Here is a 21,303-nt window from a genome sequence, read left to right as displayed (position 1 = left end):
TCCCGGGGAAGGAAGGGGGGTTACTTGGGGGGGAGCTGGAAGGGGGGTTACTTGCTGGGCTTGCTACACATTTCATCACATCAGCAAGTTTAACCTGTTACGTAGCTATATAAGGCAGACACCCACTGGGGTGTGGGTGCTTGCTTTGCGAATGATTGCCAAGCACCACTTTCTGCGCAGAAATAAAGATTAAATTGGATCCTCCACCCCTGTGTGTTTATTGGCACAAGCGCACCGGGCACGAACTCACTGTCCTTTGGGGACAACAGGGCTAGGGAGCCCAGAGCCCAAGAAGGACAAGATTTAGATATAGGGGCCAGAGGGCTTGAAGCCTGGAGCAGGGCAGAGACAGGGCCTGGGTCCCAGACAGAGACAGAGTCCAGGTTGGCTCAGCAGCACAAGAGGGGGCAGATATAAGGCCTCAGAAGGCAGACAAGAAGCTGGGAATCCCAAAGCTCGGTCTGGTCAGTGGACTAGAGCTAGAGGGCTTGGCAAGAACTAAAAAGAGGAGGCTGAGAAGACCAGAGCCCAACACTGGAAGAACATCAGGCTCACTCTAGGTCCCTCAGGCAGCCCCCTCCTTTCCAAACATTAACATCAAAAACATGGCGGATGAGTAAAGGTGGTGAGGGCCCCTAGAGTTGGAGCCAGGGCAGGAATTACGTGGCCACCAGGGGGCGTCACAGCTGCCCCTGGGACCTGAACCTGTCACACCCAAAAAACACTAGACTATGTAAAGGAAGCCCAGATATTCCATTCATGCTATTCTACATTAGATCCTAACCAAAGGTCACCAAAAGGCACTGTATTGGCTACGTGTTCAAAGTATTGTTCTGTGTGTGGAATGCGTCTCCCAAACACAAGTGCTTTCCTAATGCTTAGATCAGAGGAAGCTGATACAAGTCATTTTAGTTCTGGAGGAAGATTGCTTTTACATTCTCAAGGATATGACACTTAGGCATGATGCCGTTAAGCAAAAGCTGTGATCGAACTTCATTAACATGTTTGCATGTTCTTTGTAACATATTCTTTCCATGGATGAACAACACTTTGGAGGGACCAATTCCACAGGACCATTGGGTTTTGAGTAGCTCCTCCATCCATTGTGCCAAAGCCATTGTACTTTACATATTAAGCACTTGCCTTCAATGAGAGTTACTTGGTGCTTAGCACTTTCTGGAAATCAAGTCCACTTACAAAAGGAGCCTAAAGAAGGATTAAACACTGCAAAAATGATGGATCTTATGGCTTGTGAGCACTTGGTCCTGGCTTCTCCTCAGCAAGCTCAGGCCAGTCTGTTTCTTAACTCTCTGATCACCTGCACTCCATTGCCTCAGCTCAGGCAGCCACTGCCAGGCAGACCCTAAATCTTTCACTTGGATTTACCTAATCCAGATCAAGACTTCTCTGTTTTTAGAGGCAATATTAAGTGCCCCCTCCAAAAAGCACCTAACAGCCCAGAGCCAGGTCCAAAACAAGGCTTTATTGCTTGTCCATGTTCATGACCATAAGACAAAGTGATAACATGGAATTGCACATGCAGTGTTCTGCTGAAGTGTTAGTTGAGAACCTGAAAGAAGAGGGTTTCCCATTTCCCACTCCTGGATCAGGGGTGCTCAATATCCAGCCCACAGGCCAGATGTGGCCTGTGGTGCAGTGTCATCAGACACTCTCCTGCTGCAAAATTTCTGAATCCATGGGGTTCTCTGGGCCCTGCATGCTAGGATGTCTGATCCTAGCACACAAAGCCAGGCAAGTGTTCACTGGGACCCCTGAACCCAATCCTAGATTCAGGGGATGGGAGGGAGTGGTGCTGGGCACCCAGGACTTAATTCCAGCACACTGTACAGGGAGGGGGCAATGCCAGGCCCCAGGGCCCAATCTGGTCCATAGACCAGTCCTATACCACTCATCTGGCCTGTGAGGACAAAAGGTTGAGCACCACTGCTCTGTGTAATGCAGTTTCTTAAGACACTTACTGTTTCTCCAGTTTCTTCTTGGTTTCACTGAGCAGCAGCACTTGTGAGAGACGAGGATGAGGGCTAATGTCAATCTCTTCAGCAGAATCAGTTTTTATCAGCAGCTCCTTTATCACACACTCAAATACTGTCTTGTAGGTCCTGCAGCATAAGAGCTACAAAATACAGTACACATGGGGATGCAGTAGGGCTGGGCTTTAGAGACATGGCCTAGAGTTTAATCCTCCTATGTAGTATTTGAACAGTAAAAGGAAGATAGTCTTAGATGAGGCAATACCATCTTTCCTCTCTACTCAGTGTTGGTGAGACCCCAACTGTAGTACTGTGTTCAGTTCTAGGTGCTGCACTTCAAAAAGACATGGAGAATCTTGAAAGGGTCCAGAGAAGGGCCACAAGAATGATTAAGGGCCTGGAGGACAAAACTTATGAGGAAAAACTAAGGGATCTGGGACTGTTCAGCCTGGGGGAGAGAAGACTGAGGTGGGACTTGGTGGCCATCTATAAGTATGTAAGGGGTGAATATCAGGAGCCTGGAGAAAAACTGTTCTGTAGGGTGCCCTGGGGGGACAAAGAGCAATGGCCATAAATTGTTAGAGGATGGTTTCAGGTTGGATGTAAGGAAGAACTTTATGGTAAGGGTGACCAGAATCTAGAACAGACTTCCCAAGGAGGTCGTGCAGTCCCCAATCTTGGAAGTCTTCAAGAGGAGGCTGGGCAGACACCTTGCTGGGATTATTTGATCTCAGCAGTATTTCTGCCCAGAGCAGGGGGGTTGGACTCAATGATCTTTTGAGGTCCCTTCCAGCCCTTAATTTCTATGATTCTATGATTATTAGGGCTATGCAAAGCTTTAGTTGCTGATTAGATTCAGTGGAGATTTGGCCCGATTCGGCAGCTGCATCTCTGAATCCAAATCGAATCAGGAGACCCTTTAATCTCTCCAAATCAAAATGGAACCCTCCGAATCGATTCAGGGAGATTTGGAGAGATTCGATGCTTTGGACATAGACACAGCTTTAAATGTTTTTTCTACATACCTCAAGGTACCAGTTGGCTTGTGAACACTGAGATGGTGGGGCAGATGGCGCATCCTACGGGGCGCTGGGGTGGTTCCCAGCACACTTGGTGGCAGACCCGGAAGTGGATCAGAAGCACTTCTGGTCCACTTCTGGGTCTGCTACAGAGCAGGTGGGGGACCTCCCCCCCACCCCTCAGCTCAGTGACTGGTGCCTCCCTTGGAAGTGGACCCCCCCCCTCCCCGCTCCCCCGTGCTCCTGTGGGATGCTCCATCCACCCCAGCATCGCAGTGTTCACAAGCCACCTGGTACCTCAAGATATGTAGAAAAAACATTTAAAGCTGTGTCTATGTCTGAATCAGCATCGAATCTTCAGATTTGGATTTGGCCAAATCTAATTGGGACAGTGATCTGAATCAACTAATCAAATCACTCTCCCCCGATTCGGGCTGAATTCGAATTGAATATGGCCCATCTCGCACACCCCTAATGATTATGACTGCTAAAGGTCTTCCTTACGCCACAGGGCTAGATTCATACCAATAAACCAGACCCTCACTTGGTGGAAATCAGTGTAACTTCATCGCACCAGTTATGGATCTGGTCCAGTGACGCACCTCTTCTGTTTACAGCAATTTTTCATGCTAGATTTATCTCCTCCTCCTCGCAGAATCGGGCTTTCTTCCCTTGACATTGCTTCTCAGGCAGCCCATTCTTCACAGTGATCTACTGTGTGTTTATCTTCCCCATATCTTTTTGCCCTAAAGGCCTTTGGTGGGGACAGTGCAATGCTCCTCCTTTCTCGCCAGTGCCTTCTGAATCCAGTGCCCTCTCTGTTTCAAACTATATGTTTTCCATCTGTTCTCTGCCCACCCCAGCCATTGACCCCTCGCCCTTGTATCAGCCTTCCCTTCCAATGTTGAGGTCCAGTGGGCATTCTCTGTACTGCATGGCAACAAACATTGCAGAACCTGGCCAGTCTTTCTCCCACTGTAATGACCAGTATCAAGTATCTGGCAGGTGCTTGTTCTGCTTTGGTTCTTAGTGGATAAAAGATCATCATATTGACTTTACATTTCACTCACAGAAAAGAAAAAATGATATGACCATAGTCACAGAGTAAGGTTGGAGCAGAATCAAGACTAGCACTCAGGGCTTGCACCCTAGATGCTGGAGTAAACCCTTCCCAGCTTTTGAGATGAATATTCCTTTCTCTGAGACTTCAGAATGATTCATGCCTTAGTTTGTGTCTAGCCTCTGATGGCACCAGGAACTCTGGGGATGTGGAAATGCCAAATTAAGTTTCTTCCAGGCTGTTACTTGATCAAAGTCTACACCCTAAAGACAAAGCATGTATCTCTCTTCCACTGTGCTTTTCTAACCCTCTTTGCCTGGTAGCAATATATTTTTAATTGGAGAAGATTATAAACTGCCAGGACAAGATTATGTATTGGCTCTGCCATGGGAATACTGTTACAAAAAGATAGCTTATTGCACGTACTACTTACCTTTTCCAGGGGCACTATGCTCAGATCTTCTACTTCTGGGAAGGGCTTTACAGGACCACTACAAAATTCACAGATTTCTCTTTCACTTTCTCCATGTCCCTTAGAAATGAAAGGAAATTGGTGAAGAGCTTCTTAGCTGCCTCTCTTAAAAAATGAATTGGCCTCAAAAACTACATGCCCACATAAGAAAGAGGCAAAATGTGTCATTATAATAACTCCAGAACTACAGTTCAATAAGGTTAGAGCATAAAGAATGCTAAACCCCAGAAATATCTAGGATATATTTTCAGTATCCATACCGCCAAGTGAATTACAGAGCATAACCAAATTAAAACACTTCTCCTTACTGCTTTACTTTATGAGCGTAGATGAAAAAATGTTAATTTCTTTTTATGGGGAATTTTGAAAAACAGTCATTTTGCGACCTAATGAAAAAAATGAAAATGATTTTTTTAAATCTAAAGGGTCCATTTGTTAAAAGTAAAACAAATGAAAAACAAAACTGAAGAGCAAATGGTGTTCAATTTTAAGAAACTGAAAATGGCTAATTTTTCAGGTTTTTGTTGAAAAAAATCAAAATAAAACAATGAAAACATATATGAAAGTTTTCATTTTGGAAAAAATAATCCAGCTTTCATTCAAAAAATATTTCTGACACAATCTTTTATGGCCAGCTCTATCCTTTCTGGTTTATAAAGATCATTCAAAACTTTGGCTTATTTTTTAGAGGCTTTTCTTTTTTCACTTCATTTTTATATTAGCAATACCAGCTCCTCCACTCTCTCTCTAATGGATGATCATGACAGGACATTTGGAAGGTAAGATTATCTTACACAAGAATATACTTCCTGTATCTGTCCACAGCCTTACATGCACAGAGGATTTCAACCATTGCTACAGCTACCCATTGTCTGGCCACTAATGCAAACACCTAGTATGGACAGGCAAAGCCACTATGGGCACATCCAGATGTGCAGGTATGTATGATCTGTGGCATCACAAAGCTCTTTATGGCACCACTAACGGCATGCATTGCATGTACAACAATGCAGGGGGGGGACAAAATTAGCTACAGGGATTTCCCAGTCACAAAAAAAACAACCTCCCGGGGAAAAAAAAATCAGCACAAAGCATGTGAAAATAGTAGGCACCGGGACAAGCACAGAGACAAGAGAGCAGACAGCCCAGGGCTGCCTGCTCCCCCATTTCTGCACTCTGTGGAGTCCCCTTGCTGAGACACACGAAGATGGGAGCACCAGCCCAGGGCTGCCTGCTCCCCTGCCCTGCGGCTGGCTGGAGCACAGTGTACCTCAGCGTGGGGGCTCCACAACACACGGAGATGGGGGAGCAGACAGCTGTTCCCCATCCCACCTGCAGGCTGGCTGGGGCACAGGGTGCCTCAGCATAGTGGCTACCTGCCAGCTAGTCTCACTCTGAGGCACCCTGTGCCCCAGCCCTCCCCACCCTGCCGCAGCACATGGAGCCCAGCTGGGAGCTGGGAGGAACTGGGCATGCCCTGCAACGAAGGGAACATGCAGGGGTGTGTGCTGCAGCACCAAGTAGTGCAAGCACCCCCGCCCCCCAACTCATCTGGACGTAGTCTATGAGTTGTGATTTGCCCTGGTGGCACAGCAATGCCTTACTGGAAAGCTAGATAAACTGAATCAGTGCAATTTACAGCTCATCATGACTTTGTCCATCTACATTAGGGATTTACAGTGATGTCACTACATAGGTGTTCTGTTCCTGGAAATGTTGCAGCCAAGGCCTCAAACCGAATGGTTTCTCTCTAGTTGTGTGGAAAGAGACTTGAAGATCAGATTGCAGTTTTTCATGCTTCATCATTTATGTCTTCTGAAGATTTAGCCAAGATCTTCCAGCACAAAAACAAAACTAAGGGCCCAGTAGTCCTGATTGTTCAAATGTAAAGAAATAGGATTTTTTTTGCAGGACTGATGGTCCTTTATACATCAGAGACCCTGTACTACAGTTAATACTTAGTTTCCTTGCTTTTGGCAGCTCACAGCTGGAAGGGTATTTAAATATAATTACTGTGTGTTTAGTATGAAGTGCCTCCTTCCTTCCTCCCCCAACACACCTTACCCACTTCTTAAAGGCAGCTTCTACAAGGGAATAGTCCTCACCAGGGGTGGGAAAAATGTGGCCCATGGGCCGGATGTGGCCCTCCAGGCCATTCTATGTGGCCCATGGGGCCCCTAAAAAATTTAGTAAATTAATATTTACCTGCCCTTGGCTGCCTGTCATGCGGCCCTCGACAGTTTGCCAAAACTCAGTAAGTGGCCCTCCGCCCAAAATAATTGCCCACCCCGCCTTAGACAAACCTAGAAGAACTGACAAGGCAGACTATAAAATGTTTCTGGAAGAGCTGGTATGGCCCATTATACAAATCTTGACAGTGGGCCTAATAGGTTAGGGAAGTCTTATTATCTATTAGTGTACTGCCATTATGGTCCATAACATGCTAATGCATCTGTTTTGCAGGCAAAAAAAATCTATGCACTAAAATCCTTTCAGAATAAGGAACTACCATTAGCAGTAGACAGTTTCCAAAGCCAAATTTCTCTCATCTACCTACTTCCCCATAGATATATAGTTACTTTTGGTCTGAGAATTTTCCTGCCTAACTGAGGCCACAGTGCTTTTTAAATAGCCAAGTCATAATTAGGAAATCCTGACAGTAAGTGATGAAGTCATAACTGAAATATAGCAGTATGGGAAGGAATTGCTATTGTTAGAGTGGGGAATCCACGCTTTTCCCAGCTAAGGACTATGCTGGGAAGCTCTCAGCTAGAGTAAACTTCACAGCACAGGTGGCAGTCAGATTAGGATAGTGCATTGCACACAACAGACAAGGACTTCCATGTTAACAATGAGACTGCAGTGCAGAGCTGTGTGGGTCTTATTTTTAGGAGGCTGTGAACTAGAGCAATATCAATGTTCAGAAACAAAGAATAGCCACCAGCTGAAATACTGATGCAGATGCAGGAATGGAGAGAGAATCCTTTAACTCTCATCCTTACCTTTAATTTTGGCTGGGTGATGGCTAAGCAGGGAGGCAGACCACAGCTGGGTCACCTTTTGACCTCTATTTTACTTTGAAGAGTTGCAAAACCAACATGAAGAGAAGGCAGGTATGATCACACCACACAGGCCTATGATTTTATGCCAGGAGATGCAGGTCCTACCAAAACATATACAGCTTGAGTCCATAAAACCTGCTATTAACTTGTGAAACTTGCAACCTTATTTTTCTCAAAGTCAAGTCTGAATTTCTTCTGAAGGAAACGTGAAAGTCCCATTGATTGTGAACAAAGTGACAGCTGTGAATGTGGCCCTCAGTCCCTACCAGCCTGGTAATGTGTGACCTAGATGTGCAAGGCTCCATTGCCAAATTATTTCATGGAGGAATTAAGTTTCTTCTTGAGAAAGGACAGGTGCTTTAGTTTCTAAGCTCTTGGCAGTCCTCACCTCCTTTAAGTACAGAGTAGTTATTTTCACACCATCATAAGCCTTTGATTCAAGGAGAGAAGTTTCCTCTTCTGAAACAGACCGGTGGTCTTGTAAGTTTTCAACAAGCTCATGAAGGGCTTTTTTGTAAGAAAAAAGACAAAGATGTAAGTTAGTGTCACTTCTTTTGTTCTGAACATTTTACATTTTTATGTAAAGTTTTCTTGGAAAGACACTTTGATTTAAACATTTCAAACCTGAATGCCTAAAGTTAGGCTCTCCTGGCTACACTTAGGCACCTGGTTAAGATATTTTCAAAGACGCCAAGTGCCTACAGTTTCCAGTTACTGTTGTAGGCCTCACGTGGCTTGAGCATATTAGGTACTTAACTTATAAACAGCCTGTTTTCTTAAAAGTGACTAGCAATATTGTCTGCCTGACTTCAGACATGTTGAGGGAGTTTAGAAAAAGGCCTGATCTTCAGAAACTGTCAACCACTCACCCTCTGCAAACAACATCCCCTCCAAAAATTTCATAGTCATAGAGAAGAGCCACTCATATGATTAGAGGCCTGAAGAGCAAGAGCATATGAGGAAAGGCTGACAGATATGGGATTGTTCAGCCTAGAAAAGAGAAGACTCCATGGGGATTTGGTGGTAGCTTACAAATATATCAGGGGAGAACATCAGGGGCTAGGCGAACAACTATTCACCAAAGCACCCCAGGGGAAAACCAGGAGCAATGGTCATAAACTCCTAGAAGAAGGTTTCAGACTGGATAGAAAGAAAAACTTCTTTACGGTTCACATGACCAGACTCTGGAATAGACTCCCAGCGGTAGTGGTGCAGGCACCTACCCCGGAGATCTTCAAAAGTAGACTGGATGCACACCTTACTGTGGTTATTTGACCCCAGCAGTCTTTCCTGCCTAGCGAAGGGGAACTGGACCTGATGATCTCATGAGGTCCCTTCTAGTCAGAGGTGCTGGCCAACAGAGTCAGGGAGGCAGAAGGGCAGAGGTGAGGGGATGTGGATAAGAGGGATCCTCAGCCCCAAAATGACAAAGTTATAGGTATTTCAGTGATTCCCCATTATAGTCTCTGGCCGAATCGCTGAATCTCTCTGACTTGGCACTGAATCTTCTGAAGCCGATTCAGCCGAATCGAGTCGGGACAGTGATCCGAATTGAATCGCTGTCCTCTGAATAGAATACTTCCCTTTTCGCACAGGCCTAGAAAATATCATGTCTATGGTTGATCTTTCAGCCATGAATCTGTGCTCAGATTCAGGGTAGACACAACTCACCAGCTGTTGTAGGCGCAACAAGATGACTCTTGAGAAAGCTTTTCCTCCTATATTTAGTAGTAAGATACCACTTTAGTTGTTACAGTTGCCCTTATCTCCTTTATTTTTATACAAAGTGACGATGTTTGTGTCACGCATGTCTTGTGGTACCTCACCCTCTTTCTAGCATTTGATTACCAGCTGATGAAGATATGGTAGTATGCTTTCTTTCCCGCACTTGAGAATTTCCACTAGGATGCCACCTTTTCCAGGAGCCTTGCCACTTGATAATGAATCAATGGCTTTGTTTAGCTCTTCTACAGTAGGCTCCACATTTAGCTCTGGCATGACCTGTAGAGTTGGTGTTTGGTCCAGTAATTCACTGGTGATGTTTCTTTCTTGTAAGTATAGCTCTGAGTAGTGTTCAACCCAATGAAATATCTGCTTGCTTCTTCTATCTGTAATGGCTTCACTGCTGTGCGATTTGAAAGGGGCAGCCTTGTTGACAGTAGGGCCTAGAGATTTCTTTAGATCATTGTACTTGACTTTTAGGTTTCCTGTGTCTGAGGCTGTCTGCATCTCTTCACAGAGCTTAGTCCAGTACTGATTTGCACAGCATCTGGTTGCTCTCTGTACCTTGTTTTTCTCGCTTTGGTGCTCACTGTTGGCTTCTTCTTGTGTTCCAGATAAGCTGTATTCTTGATATTAATGAAATGTAATAGTTCTTCTGCATTTTCTTTGAACCAGTCCTTATTGGATGGTCTCTTTTCCCCAAATGTAGCTTTAGCTGTTTCATTGATTGCAGTTCTTAAGCCTTCCCAAATTTCCTCTGCTTTCTCTGGTAGTGACTTCCCAAACATGCTGAGTTTGAAAGACTTCACAAACTCTTGGCACTTCTGGTTCTTGGTGTTAGTGGTGTTGATTTTGGGCTTGCTCCTAGGGTTTACTTTATGTAGTTTCTTGGCTATAATCTTCACTTTGCTAATGATCAGGGCGTAGTTGGTGTCACAATCAGCACTGTGGAATGCACGGGTCTTCTGCACCGAAGGTAGGTCTTTCCTCCTAACAATAATAAGGTCTAGTTGGTGCCTGATTGTGGATGTCACCATGGCACTTTGTGGTGATCTTTTCCAGAAAAATAAGAATTGGTAATGCACAGTTGGTTTTGGGCACAGAATTCAAAAAGTTGTTGGCCTGTTTCATTCATCTTGCTGATGCCAAAATGTCCTAGGCAATCTGGCCATGACTTGTTGTCTACGCTGAATCTTATATAATCCTAATTATAATAATACCATAATTCAAATGTCTTCTTATCATGGCCCATAAACCATAATGATGATAATGTACAAAACTTATAAAATCTGGGTTAAGAACTAAAATCTGGGAAGTTAGAATCAACTGCCCCCAGGTGATGAACCAAGCACTGCAGAGTCTCTTCTGCCCATCTTCTAGGAATGAGAAGGTGGACACTTTACATGCATTATCAGCTAACTAGGAGCATAAGCAAAGTTCCCATGCTGTGGCAAAGGTATCTCATGAGTTCTTCCCATACTCCCCAGTGATATCTCATGAGTTCTTCCCATACTCCCTACTTGCCATGCTTGTTTTTTAATACAGTCCTCTGAGCTGAGCTCAGGATGGAGCATTCTATGATAATAGATCCATAGCTAGGGACAGAAATTTTTTAAAGATTATAAACAGCATACTTTCACACAGACAAACAGGGAGTTACAATCCTTCTTTAGCTGTCTAAACAAACATTTCTACCACTGTAGCTAAAGGAAGACTGGGAGCTGGTATTAGCAGCATGCCACTTATCTCCTCTGTTGGCCAGTCACTGAGGAGTAACATTGTTTGCCCACAGTACATTATTACATGCTGGGCTTCACAATCTCTTAGAGCTACCTATTTGTATGGGAAGTGAGAAGGGCAGCAGCATGCTCTTTTTATCATGTAGTAATTAGTGGGAGCCCATGGGCAGACTTTGGTCCCTCTGACTTCAAGCATTATGCTCCTGTGAGTTCTCAGTGTCCCCTGCAGGTTCAGCAAGTGATGCATTGAAAAGGGAACGTGGTGGTGTAGAATCCTGATTAAACACCCCACACACGCCAAAAACCTAAGGAACCAGAGGAAATCTCACAAAGCCAAATCCACCTCAGATAGAGAAAAGCAGCTTCCCGAAACCTTTAGATCAGAGCAAAAGCAATTCCAAAATACATATCTGAGTAATCATGGTGCACCCACATAACCCCACATGCGAGTGAAAACAAGTCCTGGCACTGCCAGTGCTTCACAGTGAGCACATTTTATGGAAATCCAGTTTTAGTCCCTCACCCTTGTTTGTACCATCCTGTTTACTATCCTTGCAAAGTAGCAGTCAAACAGACTGGGGACCTGATCTACTTATTATTCATGGTTACAAATGATGGTGTGGAGACAGAAAGAACATAAATAGCATTGGCTCCAGTCATTTGTCTGAACCTGAATTACTCATAGCAGATTTCCTCCTGGTAAATCAAAAACAAACACTGGCAGGCTCTTAACTATACAAAACTACACAAAAGGAGCAAATGTCTTTTTGGGGTGAAGCCTCATCTTAATTACAGGAACCAATACACATTTCCCCACCTGCATTTGTAGGCTTGCTATAAAGCCACAGCGTGGTTGTTTACAGTCTGAGTGTAAACTTTCCAACTCTGTAGCTCATTTTCTTTGCTGGGTCTGAAATGAGCATTTGGGATGTGACTATTAAAAGATAATTGCATCCTGGGAAAAATTACTAGTCTCAAGTATTTGCACTCCCCAGATCATGATAATCTCCAGGCGCACAGCTAACCATTAGGAAAGTGTGTTAAACCAGATAGGCAGACAAGGTTCCTTGGGTGAATTTGATATCTTTTATTAGACCAACCCAAATGGTTGGAGAATAGTTATTAAGCAAGCTTTCGGGTTCAAAAACCCTTCGTCAGGCTCAGGAAGCTGCAGCAGTTGGTGTGTGCTCTTCCTGGATGGAATGAAAAGTAAAGAAGCCAGGGGCTGGGCTGGGGAGTCAGTTGCCAGGCAGATTATAATGTATCAAAAATCCAATGTCTATGTTTAGTCCCTGATCTCTAGTATCCAGCAGGTTGATGAAATGGAGCTCATAGGCTCGTCTCTGGGATGTGTTGTGTAAATTTCCCTTGAGGATCAGGACTGAGAGATTGGAGAGAGAGTGGCCCTTCTGTGAGAAATGTGCCCCCACCGGTAATTGGGTGTTTCTGTCTTTGATGGATTTCCGGTGTGCATTCATTCTGGTGTGCAGTTGTTGTCTGGTCTCTCCTACATATCTTCCATCAGGGCATTTGGTGCATTGGATGAGGAATATCACATTCCTGGAGGTGCAGCTGTAAGATCCTGGGATGCTGATGGCTCTGTTGTGGGGTGCAGTAATAGTGGGGGTGGTGGAGATGTGGGGGCAGGTTTTGCATTTCTTGTCATGGCACAGTCTGGATCCTTTTGGTGTGTTCTGGGCTTGAGGAAGTGTGCTTCTGGTGATGAGGTTGGCGAGGTTCGGTGCTTGTCTGAAGGCTAGGATGGGTGGCTCTGGGAGAACACCCGGGATTGCCACCTCACCAATCTTAAAAAGGCTTTCACCCAGCAAGGACACTCCTCCAGAGAGGTAGATCGCACGTTTGAAAGAGCCACCTGGATACCACGTGAAGAACTGCTGCAGTACAGAAGAAAAACACCCACAAATCGCACACCGCTGGTTATGACCTATCACCCATCCCTTGAACCTGTACGGAAAATCCTCAAAAAATTGCAACCCATATTAGAAAAAGACCCTATTCTTAAAAAGATCTTCCCAGATCTTTGGGAAGATCTTTGGTCTCTTTGAATGTTTTATGAATAGCTTTTGCTTTTGTGGAGGAGCCCATAGACTCCACCAGTCCTGTGTTTCCCTTGTGCTATGCTCTGTACAACCATAGGCATGATCACTGAGTCAGAGGCCCAACTCTCTAGGTAAACAAGACAGTTATAGATAAACCGCAAGCAATGCATTTGCTCTGACATGAAGTACGTGCCCCCCTTCCCCAAATGGCCTGGATTCCTCTTGCAATGCTGGTGCCCCATCATGCTGTCCTTTAATACAATTCAAACTCAAGTTGGCATGGAAGAAGAGAAAGGAGAGGGTCAGAGAATGGGGAAGTAAATTTAGAAACCAAGGAACCTGCATGTCTTGGATGTCCCCTCTATTCCACCAGGGCAAAGTGGAAATGATAGTGGGATAGCTGCCCTTTGTGGTCTCTAGCTGGGGTATGGCATCCATTTGCATCTAATTCTGGCTACAGTTCCCATTTGCAAGTGCCCTACACTAGTCATTTTCAACCAAGGTGCCACAAGGTACTGTGCCCTTTTAGCACTGTTAGGTGTGCAAACACTTACACAAGATTCACAAGATGAACCCAGAGATGTCACATAGGAATCCAGAGTGTCAAAAACATTCTGACCTGCTGTGTCTGAGTTGCTTGCAACAGAAGAATTATTTTCCACAGCCAACTATTATTTTTCCAGAGTCAAAAAACTAATGAAAGCTAAGAGCTTTCTGAGTGGTGCCTTAAGGTGCCCAGTAGGTGTCTTGAGTCTCAAAAGGTTGAGAGCCACTGTCCTACACTCTATCTAATACTGGGTGCAATTGCTGGTCTTTCCCCACCAGTACCCACTTACATGGCACAGCAGACCAGTCTGGGGAAAGTGAGGGAAGTGAAGTCAACTTTTGCCTTAAAACACAAAGGCTCAATTACGTGCCTCTGGTCTTCACTGTAGCACTGGAGCTTCAATTGAAGCAGCCGTGGAAGTCTGGAATTTGGGGATTTTAAATTTAGCATTTAAGGGTCACAGCCAGGTCAGGCCCCATTGTAACGGGCACTGTACTCAAGGTGTATACAACAGTGATAATCCCTGGCACAATGAATTGACAATATAAAGGCCGTAGCAGATAGATGCATATAAGGGGAAGTGGATCATTCCACTGCAATGTTTTAGTGCACTGAAGCTCAAGACTTCAATGGAAAACTTTCTGCTGACTTCTATGGGCTTTGTGTAAGGCTGTAGTGTAAATGCAGAATGGCAGAAAGGTAAACTGAGGCAGGGAAGGCATGAAGTAGTGTGTGGTAAAATGTAAGGACTCTGAGGAAATCTAGGGCTAGGACACTCTCTGACAAGACAATGCCATTGATGCCTGGAGTTTTCCACAGTTTAGCATTCTGGCTAGTTTGTGGCTGCAGCTCTAATTATCTCCAACTCTTTATCCCAGTGATTGCCTCATTTTAATGTGGTTGCATTGAATAATACATGTTTATTGTGAAGAAAGGAAGGTGTTACCACGCAGGACAAATTTGGGTGCCCTGAATACCGAGCAGCAGTTTTTGCAGAGCAGTAGGATTCAACCTGTAATCAACCTTATTAGCATTAAAAGGAACTGTCTAAAATGTCAAGCCAGGTTCAATAAGTAAGCAGTAACACACTTAGAACTGGCTCAGAATAGAAAATTAAACGTTTGGCTGCTGATTATGTTCCTTATTTTAGATTTCTGTCAGTTCTTGCTTTTTACTTCCAGTAAAGATGCGGGCATTAAGATGGTTTGAAAATGGGTCAACTTGTTCATACTCATTAGAACTAGCTTGAACTTTGGGGCTTACTCACAAGCATTTGGAAGGGTAAAAACATAGATGGATACCTGCTCACTAGGTGCCCCTGTACATCAGCCTGAAACCCCTCATGCTCTTACCCTACTGACTCATTCTTTACTGCCCTCCCACCAAGGTTTCTCTTTGTCAGCTCAGCTCATTTGTATTTTGACCTTTTCCAGTGTAGATCCCCCGTCCATCACAGTTCTCAAGGACTGAAAAGCTCAGCTAGGACCAGTCTTACTGTTTACAGCTCTAACAGGCTCTAAGGCCTTTACAGGTGCCCTGCATCCTGTTCTGCTCTACCCTGCTGAGGTGCTTTCAAATCAGCTGTGTCCCATAATGCAACACACCTTTAGTCCCTAGTAAACCCAGCTTTCCTGTATCTTCAACTCCCATCTTGATGAGTCAGTTTCATTTAGGGCCTGATCCAGTAGAATCTGGGAAGTTACAGTCCCTTCTAACAGGCTTTCAGCTTTTAATAGGATAAAGGTCCCTGGTCTCCAGTTGTATGAGAAAGCAGGTACTCTTTCCCCTGTAATTGGACAGTGCTGGGACTCAGCTACCACAGAGTACTGGAGGACTCCAAGGATTTATGCCCAGTTTGGTGATACAACTGCTCAGACATAAGTAAGAGTTGTCTCTCAACAGCTAAATCACTTGGAATACCTTCAAAATTCAGCTTCTTCCCTTTTTCTTCTTCAGCTGCATTTCCATCAGTTCTTTCACCTACAGATTTGGAAAGGGTGGAATATACATCTGGTAAATAAATAAATAAATAAATAACAACAGTGGCATGTTTTAACGACTAGCTTGCTTGTATAGTGGCAGTAGGCTGGCTACTGGTTTATGTATTTGGATTCAAGGATAGACTCACAAAGGCTCAGTTAGGCCTAGTAGTCAGGTACGTGGTCTCAGCATCTAACCAACACTCCTGGTGAAGACTCCATAAGTGTCCGTGGTCAATCATGCAACAAAATATCAGAGGAGAAACTAATTTTTGTCCCCCAGATGGTAAATCAGTGTATGCCCTGAAGCATAAAGCTAGATAGCCTGTATAATTTGCAACCTTGCTAGTGTAACTGCAGATGCTAATCCTATTTGCATAAATGTCAGCCAAGCAAAAGAAGGGTTGCTGCGATCAGCTGAGATGGGGAAGAAGAACGGAGATGAACAGAGTTTCTTGGGATCTTTCTCCACAAAATTATGAAATATCAAGTCCAGTTCTTTCCTCTGTAGAATATAAAATGCATTTCAGCTCCTAAAGTGCATGATAAGAAGGAGGGCGTGCAGCAGGGCCAGCACAGGGTTGTGTTTGTCTGGAGCTGTGCCTAGAAATAGTTTGCTAGTGTCCAATTATATTCTATTAAAATACCAGGAAATATACCTGGGTATATTCTATTAAAATACCCATCACAGAGGGCCCTGGATACACACACGTATGTCTGACCTGACATACCAGAGCTATATATGAAAGCCAGTATCAACAGTATTTAAAAAAGAAAGAAAACCCCTAACACAAAATCAAGCCATGTCTTTTGTCAAAAACATAAAAACAGACTGCTACTGCACACCTTTCTTCAGCCTTGTTCTGCCAGGAACATCTCCTATGTACCTGGTCTCCAGATACATCAAGACAACTGTTTTTCTCTTTACATGGGAGTATACTTTTGGAATATTTTGACACCAAACTTTTATAAAACCATCTTCCCCTTTGTGTGACCAGTCATCCTCTACTTTGCTATCTACCTATTTCTTTTCCCTTTTGTTTAGCTTCCAATTCATTCCCCACTTTCAAGCCCCTCCCTCCCTCTTTCTCTATCTTCTCCTCTTTTCTTAGTTTCCTATTCTAGCTTTCTTTCTTCTTCTCACTAGCTCTTCTTTCATCCTCCCATTCCTGCAGTTATCTTCCTTTCCCCTTCTCTCAGTTTTACCTGTCTACCTTTTCCGCTCCCCCTGTTTCCCTCCTCTACTGCCCTATACCCTCCTCTGTCTGGTTGTTCTTTCTTCCATTCTCAAATTCTTCTTTTTTTTTCTGTGGTATCTACAAAGCTCGTCCCCCCTTGTCAGGGCCTGCACCCAGCCATGACTGGAAAGGAAATGTAGGAGTCACTGCTGAGATTGTAGAGGGATGTCATGTGGCAAACTCCCTCCTACCTCAGGTTGTGGTGAGATTGGGGAAAGTGACAGTCTGTTGTTGCCTCCTTCAAAAGGTAGCAACAGGATCAGGAAGAGGAATGTGTGTTTCAGTATCTGTATAGGATGCCCCCAGTCGGACACTTGGATTGGAGAGCAGCTGTCTGTGGGCTGAACATCCCAGGCAGAATGGTGAGGATGTCTCTGCTGCCCGGAATACAGTGCCTCTTGGCGCCTCCCACAGACATTCAGGAAGACCTTTCTACTCTAGCTCTCTCAGTATCTGTGGCAGTTACTGCAGGTTACTGATACTTTCTCATTAAAAAGAAGTCTTTTTAGCCTTTTCATTATGCTGGGGTGGTCCATTGTGTCTGTTTTCTAGGAAAGGTCTGAAAGTCCAAAGGCTGGTAGGAAGTGGGAAGTGAGTGAACTTGGAGGTTGAAGGCATGATTAGAAAAGAAAGGGAGAAAGGTGATATCGTCGAGTAGACAAGTTCAAGGCAACACCCCCCATAACAAATCTCTGTCCATCAGCCAGAGGCCTCCTGCCTAGTGACAAATACTCCCACACCACATCCCCATGAGCAAAACCCCTTCTTCCTTTAGATGTGGCCCTGGAAAGCATTATTAGACAGCATCAGTTTCACTGTCTCAGTCATGAATGTTGGCCATCCTTAACCTACAGCATAAATAAGGGACTTCAAGACTTACACTTTTGTCCAAACTGATTGGGTCAATTGTGGGTAGAATTCTCGAGGGAACCTAGTTCAAAGGAGTTATTTAGGCTTGCTTAAACCTGCCCCCCTAGATTTAGCTTGCCCCAGCCATGACTAGTGTCACATGATTGCAGCACACCTTGCTCATCCAGTATGATTTGTTCATACTCTTTTCTTCCTTCAGCATAATCAATTTCAGTTGATGCCTCTTCTTCTGCCTCATTTTTTTCAGCTGCTGCTTCTGCCACTACCACTTCCTTCTCTTTCTCCTCAATTTCTTTGGAGATGTTAGTATAGATTACTACTATGTCTGAAAAATAGAAGTCAGAGTCCATGTTAAAAAGCTGGTCTAATAGTGGAAGGACTGTGTGCTGAACTAGACTAGGCTGATCCCTAACCATAGCCATGCAGAGTATGGGAAAAACACTCTTACCCCATATAGAAACACAGGAAATGATCATACTGAAAAGGGATGACAATCCAGCAAGTCTGGTTTTCTGTCCCAGGAAATGTCTTACACCTGGGGTAGTCAGGCCCCAGCCCACGGGCCAGATACAGACTGTAAAGCCAGCTAATCCAGCCCACTGGTCTCCCCACAGGTCTGGAAATTTGGTGGTGGAGGAGCAGTGGCAATTAATACTGTCACCACCCCCACCACCAAATTTTCAAGCCCTATGGGGCTGGATTAACCTTGCAGGGAGGAATTTGGCCCTGTTCCCATGTGACTGGATCAAACTGAGTCACCAGGGCCCAGTGCAGCTGTGAATGCATCAGCCAGGACCTGATGTGGATGTGCAGCCTGATGCAGCCACATGGATCGGACCCTGGGTGGGCCTTTTCTGCATGGTTGAATCAGGCCCTGGCTAGGCCAGCAATGTGTACTAGGGATCTAACCTAGGGATCACTCATATAGCCCACAAGCTGGAAAGGTTGGGCACCACTATCTTAAGCAGATACTTTGGGGAAGAAGACAATTCCCCACAATGCAGCCCACTAGTTATGGGGCCATTGGATTCCATCCTGAACCCATCTAGGGCTCAGTTTGTATCAGGTTAAGGATAAGGCTCACTCGTTCTCTTATATCACTGTAGCCACAGTAGTACAAATTCAGTTGCTCTTCTGATTTAGACAAAACCATCTAAATCTCATTTGAATCTTGCTGGCCCCAGGCACCCAAACAAGCCCTGAGGAAGAGAGGGACTGGGTTTGGTCCCAACAGCGTATAATCATGGTGTTTGTGAAGGCAAGAGGTATGCAGGAGTTAAAGGGCTGAAATCAGAGGGCTGATGGTTTGAGTCCCTTCCTGGTCACAGGCAAGAGAGGAAGGTAGTCAGGTAGTAAAGGTATTTCTATGTGATTCAGGAGGCCCTGTGGGACTTGAGGCTGATCACTAGTTCCTTATCTATAAAATGGGGAAAAGGTAGTACTCTGCCTCACAGAGGTGATGACTCAGAACCAGTAGAGTAACTATGAGGAGAGTGACCAGGGCAGCAGCTCCAGCTGCTGACTTGGGGAGGGAGACGCAAAAGTAGCAGATGCTGTTGCTGCTGGCCATGTGTATCACCACTGCCCCATGCACCATCATGGCACAGAGCTGCCCTCTGATGCCTCTTTGGAGAGCCATGATCACAGGGAGACCACATTAATACCTTAAGCCACAAGCATGAGCTACAGAAACCAGGCTGACCTGCACTCTGAGGAGATACCGAGATTTTTTTTTATGGAAAGGTTATCAGGCAAGGAGACTCCTTCTGCAGTGGATAGATCTTGTGTTCACATGGGAAGAGCTCAGGGGAGCTCCAGGCCTTCAGGGCATGTCTATATTGCCTCTGTCCCATGCCTGGGAATGCCACTGTGATGTATACTCTGCCCACTTACTCCTCCTCCATGCACACCCCATTTGGGAACTGAAGCAATGTTGCTGCAGTAGAGCATGACCAAATTTACAGGCTGTTTTGGTATGCACTCAGCTTTGTTCTAAGGTGGTCACAGTGCTTCATTTCTGGGATTTGGCATAGGCAAAGTGGGAGCAAATGAGTAGGGTGAACTTCATGGTAATGGTCTTTTGTTCAGCAGAGAGGCCACGTAGACATGTCCTACAGATCAAAAATTCCAAGGCAGGCACTTAACTGGTATCCATGATGTGTGGATAACTGCAACTATACAAACTGTTATTTGCATATGTGGTCACAAATATTTCATTGCAACCTAGTTTTAACATTTGCCCATTGTCCAAGGGAGAGAAGAAGGGCAAGTGTTAAAACTAGGTTGCAATGAAAAAATGTATTAGCCCAGGAAAGCCACAATGGCTGGGAATGTTTGCTGGGTTGGCGTTAGGCATGTGAGAGGCAAATGATGAAAGCAAACACATTTATCAAATTATTAGTTTAGGGTTTAATTTCAATTCCTATTGAACAGGAGAGTCTTTCTACTCCATCTGTGGTCCCACTGGCTTCCCTGGAAACAACTGCAGAGTAAGCATATGAAAGTGACTCTTACTGCTACTCACCTTGACTTTGGATGGACACGGATTCTTCATCTATGACTTCTGTACTCCTCACCTCTTCTCCAAATACTAGAATAGTTTAAACTTCATGTTTTAATGATAAAGCAAGCTTAGCAGGTGAAGAGGGGGATTAAATTTACTGATTCTGTGACTACAGATATGAAATAAATCTTAGATTCAATGATAGATCAATAACACCAAGATTGGGTTTAAATTATTAATAACCTATGAGAAACAGGGATAATTATTCTATGAATCATAGTTCTCTAATGTACTGCACATTATCTCCCAAGACATCTGTACTGAAGCACGACCTGCATATCTTTGGCAAGAGACTACAGTGAATAAGTTAATGTCTTTTGTTTTGCTTGCTAAGCATTTAATAGATTCAGATGTGGGCTGTCACAGTCGGGTGGCAATGCATTTTCTGTCATATCATCATGAACATACCAATGCTTTTAGTAACTTAACACAGAGGCTAGCTCAGCTGGGGCCATATCCAGTGTGAATGTGTCTCTGCAACATCACGGTGTGGCTCTTCTCTTGTGGGTATGCATTTCTTTTAGAGGCAGGCACTTCAGCCCCAAAACCAACTCCCTTTTAGGCAGGTCGCTTTACCCAGCTAGTGTTAGCATCAGAAAGTGGTATTTTGGTTCATTAATGCAGGTTTTAGATCAGATCTGTCCAACTAGTGGCCCCAGGTCTCCCAGTGGTTTCCAGGTTCCCCCTCCCTTCTCTGGCTTTCACTTACTGCCCTTGCCTCCAGGAGGGCAGGGCAGGGTGGTGTGACTCAGTGCACCCTGCAGTGTGAGGGGAGCCCACAGTGTGGTGCAGTGGGGGAGCCTGTAGCCTAGGGGGAGAAAGATGCCCATCCATGTGTGAGGTGCAGTGGTGGATGGTGCAAGGGAAGCTTGCTGCTGGGGAGGTTAAATGGGGGGGAGGGGGTCTGTGGCCCTACTGGTGTGTTCCCTATGGTGCGCAGGCCTGGGCCACTAAGAAGTTGCACAGCCCTGATCTAGATTC

The 21,303-nt window shown here is 44.8% G+C and overlaps 1 protein-coding gene across 1 annotated transcript in view; it reads right to left on the bottom strand.

Annotated features, from left to right (window-relative positions):
• Window positions 1–21,303, bottom strand: part of ERICH6B (glutamate rich 6B) — an 82,480-nt gene that overhangs the window by 30,478 nt on the left and 30,699 nt on the right. Inside the window, exons 5-10 of the mRNA XM_025214728.1 lie at window positions 20,284–20,349; window positions 17,914–18,084; window positions 15,593–15,682; window positions 7,993–8,111; window positions 4,504–4,602; window positions 1,980–2,134 (exon numbers count right to left, since the gene is read on the bottom strand). Coding sequence (XP_025070513.1) covers window positions 1,980–2,134; window positions 4,504–4,602; window positions 7,993–8,111; window positions 15,593–15,682; window positions 17,914–18,084; window positions 20,284–20,349 — 700 coding nt within the window. The remainder of the gene's footprint in view (window positions 1–1,979; window positions 2,135–4,503; window positions 4,603–7,992; window positions 8,112–15,592; window positions 15,683–17,913; window positions 18,085–20,283; window positions 20,350–21,303) is intronic.

Source organism: Alligator sinensis, unplaced genomic scaffold (assembly GCF_000455745.1).
Source record: "Alligator sinensis unplaced genomic scaffold, ASM45574v1 scaffold1219_1, whole genome shotgun sequence".
Taxonomy (NCBI): Eukaryota; Metazoa; Chordata; order Crocodylia; family Alligatoridae; genus Alligator; species Alligator sinensis.
Note: the sequence above shows the minus strand (reverse complement) of the source record. Positions and strands in the feature narration are given on the sequence as shown.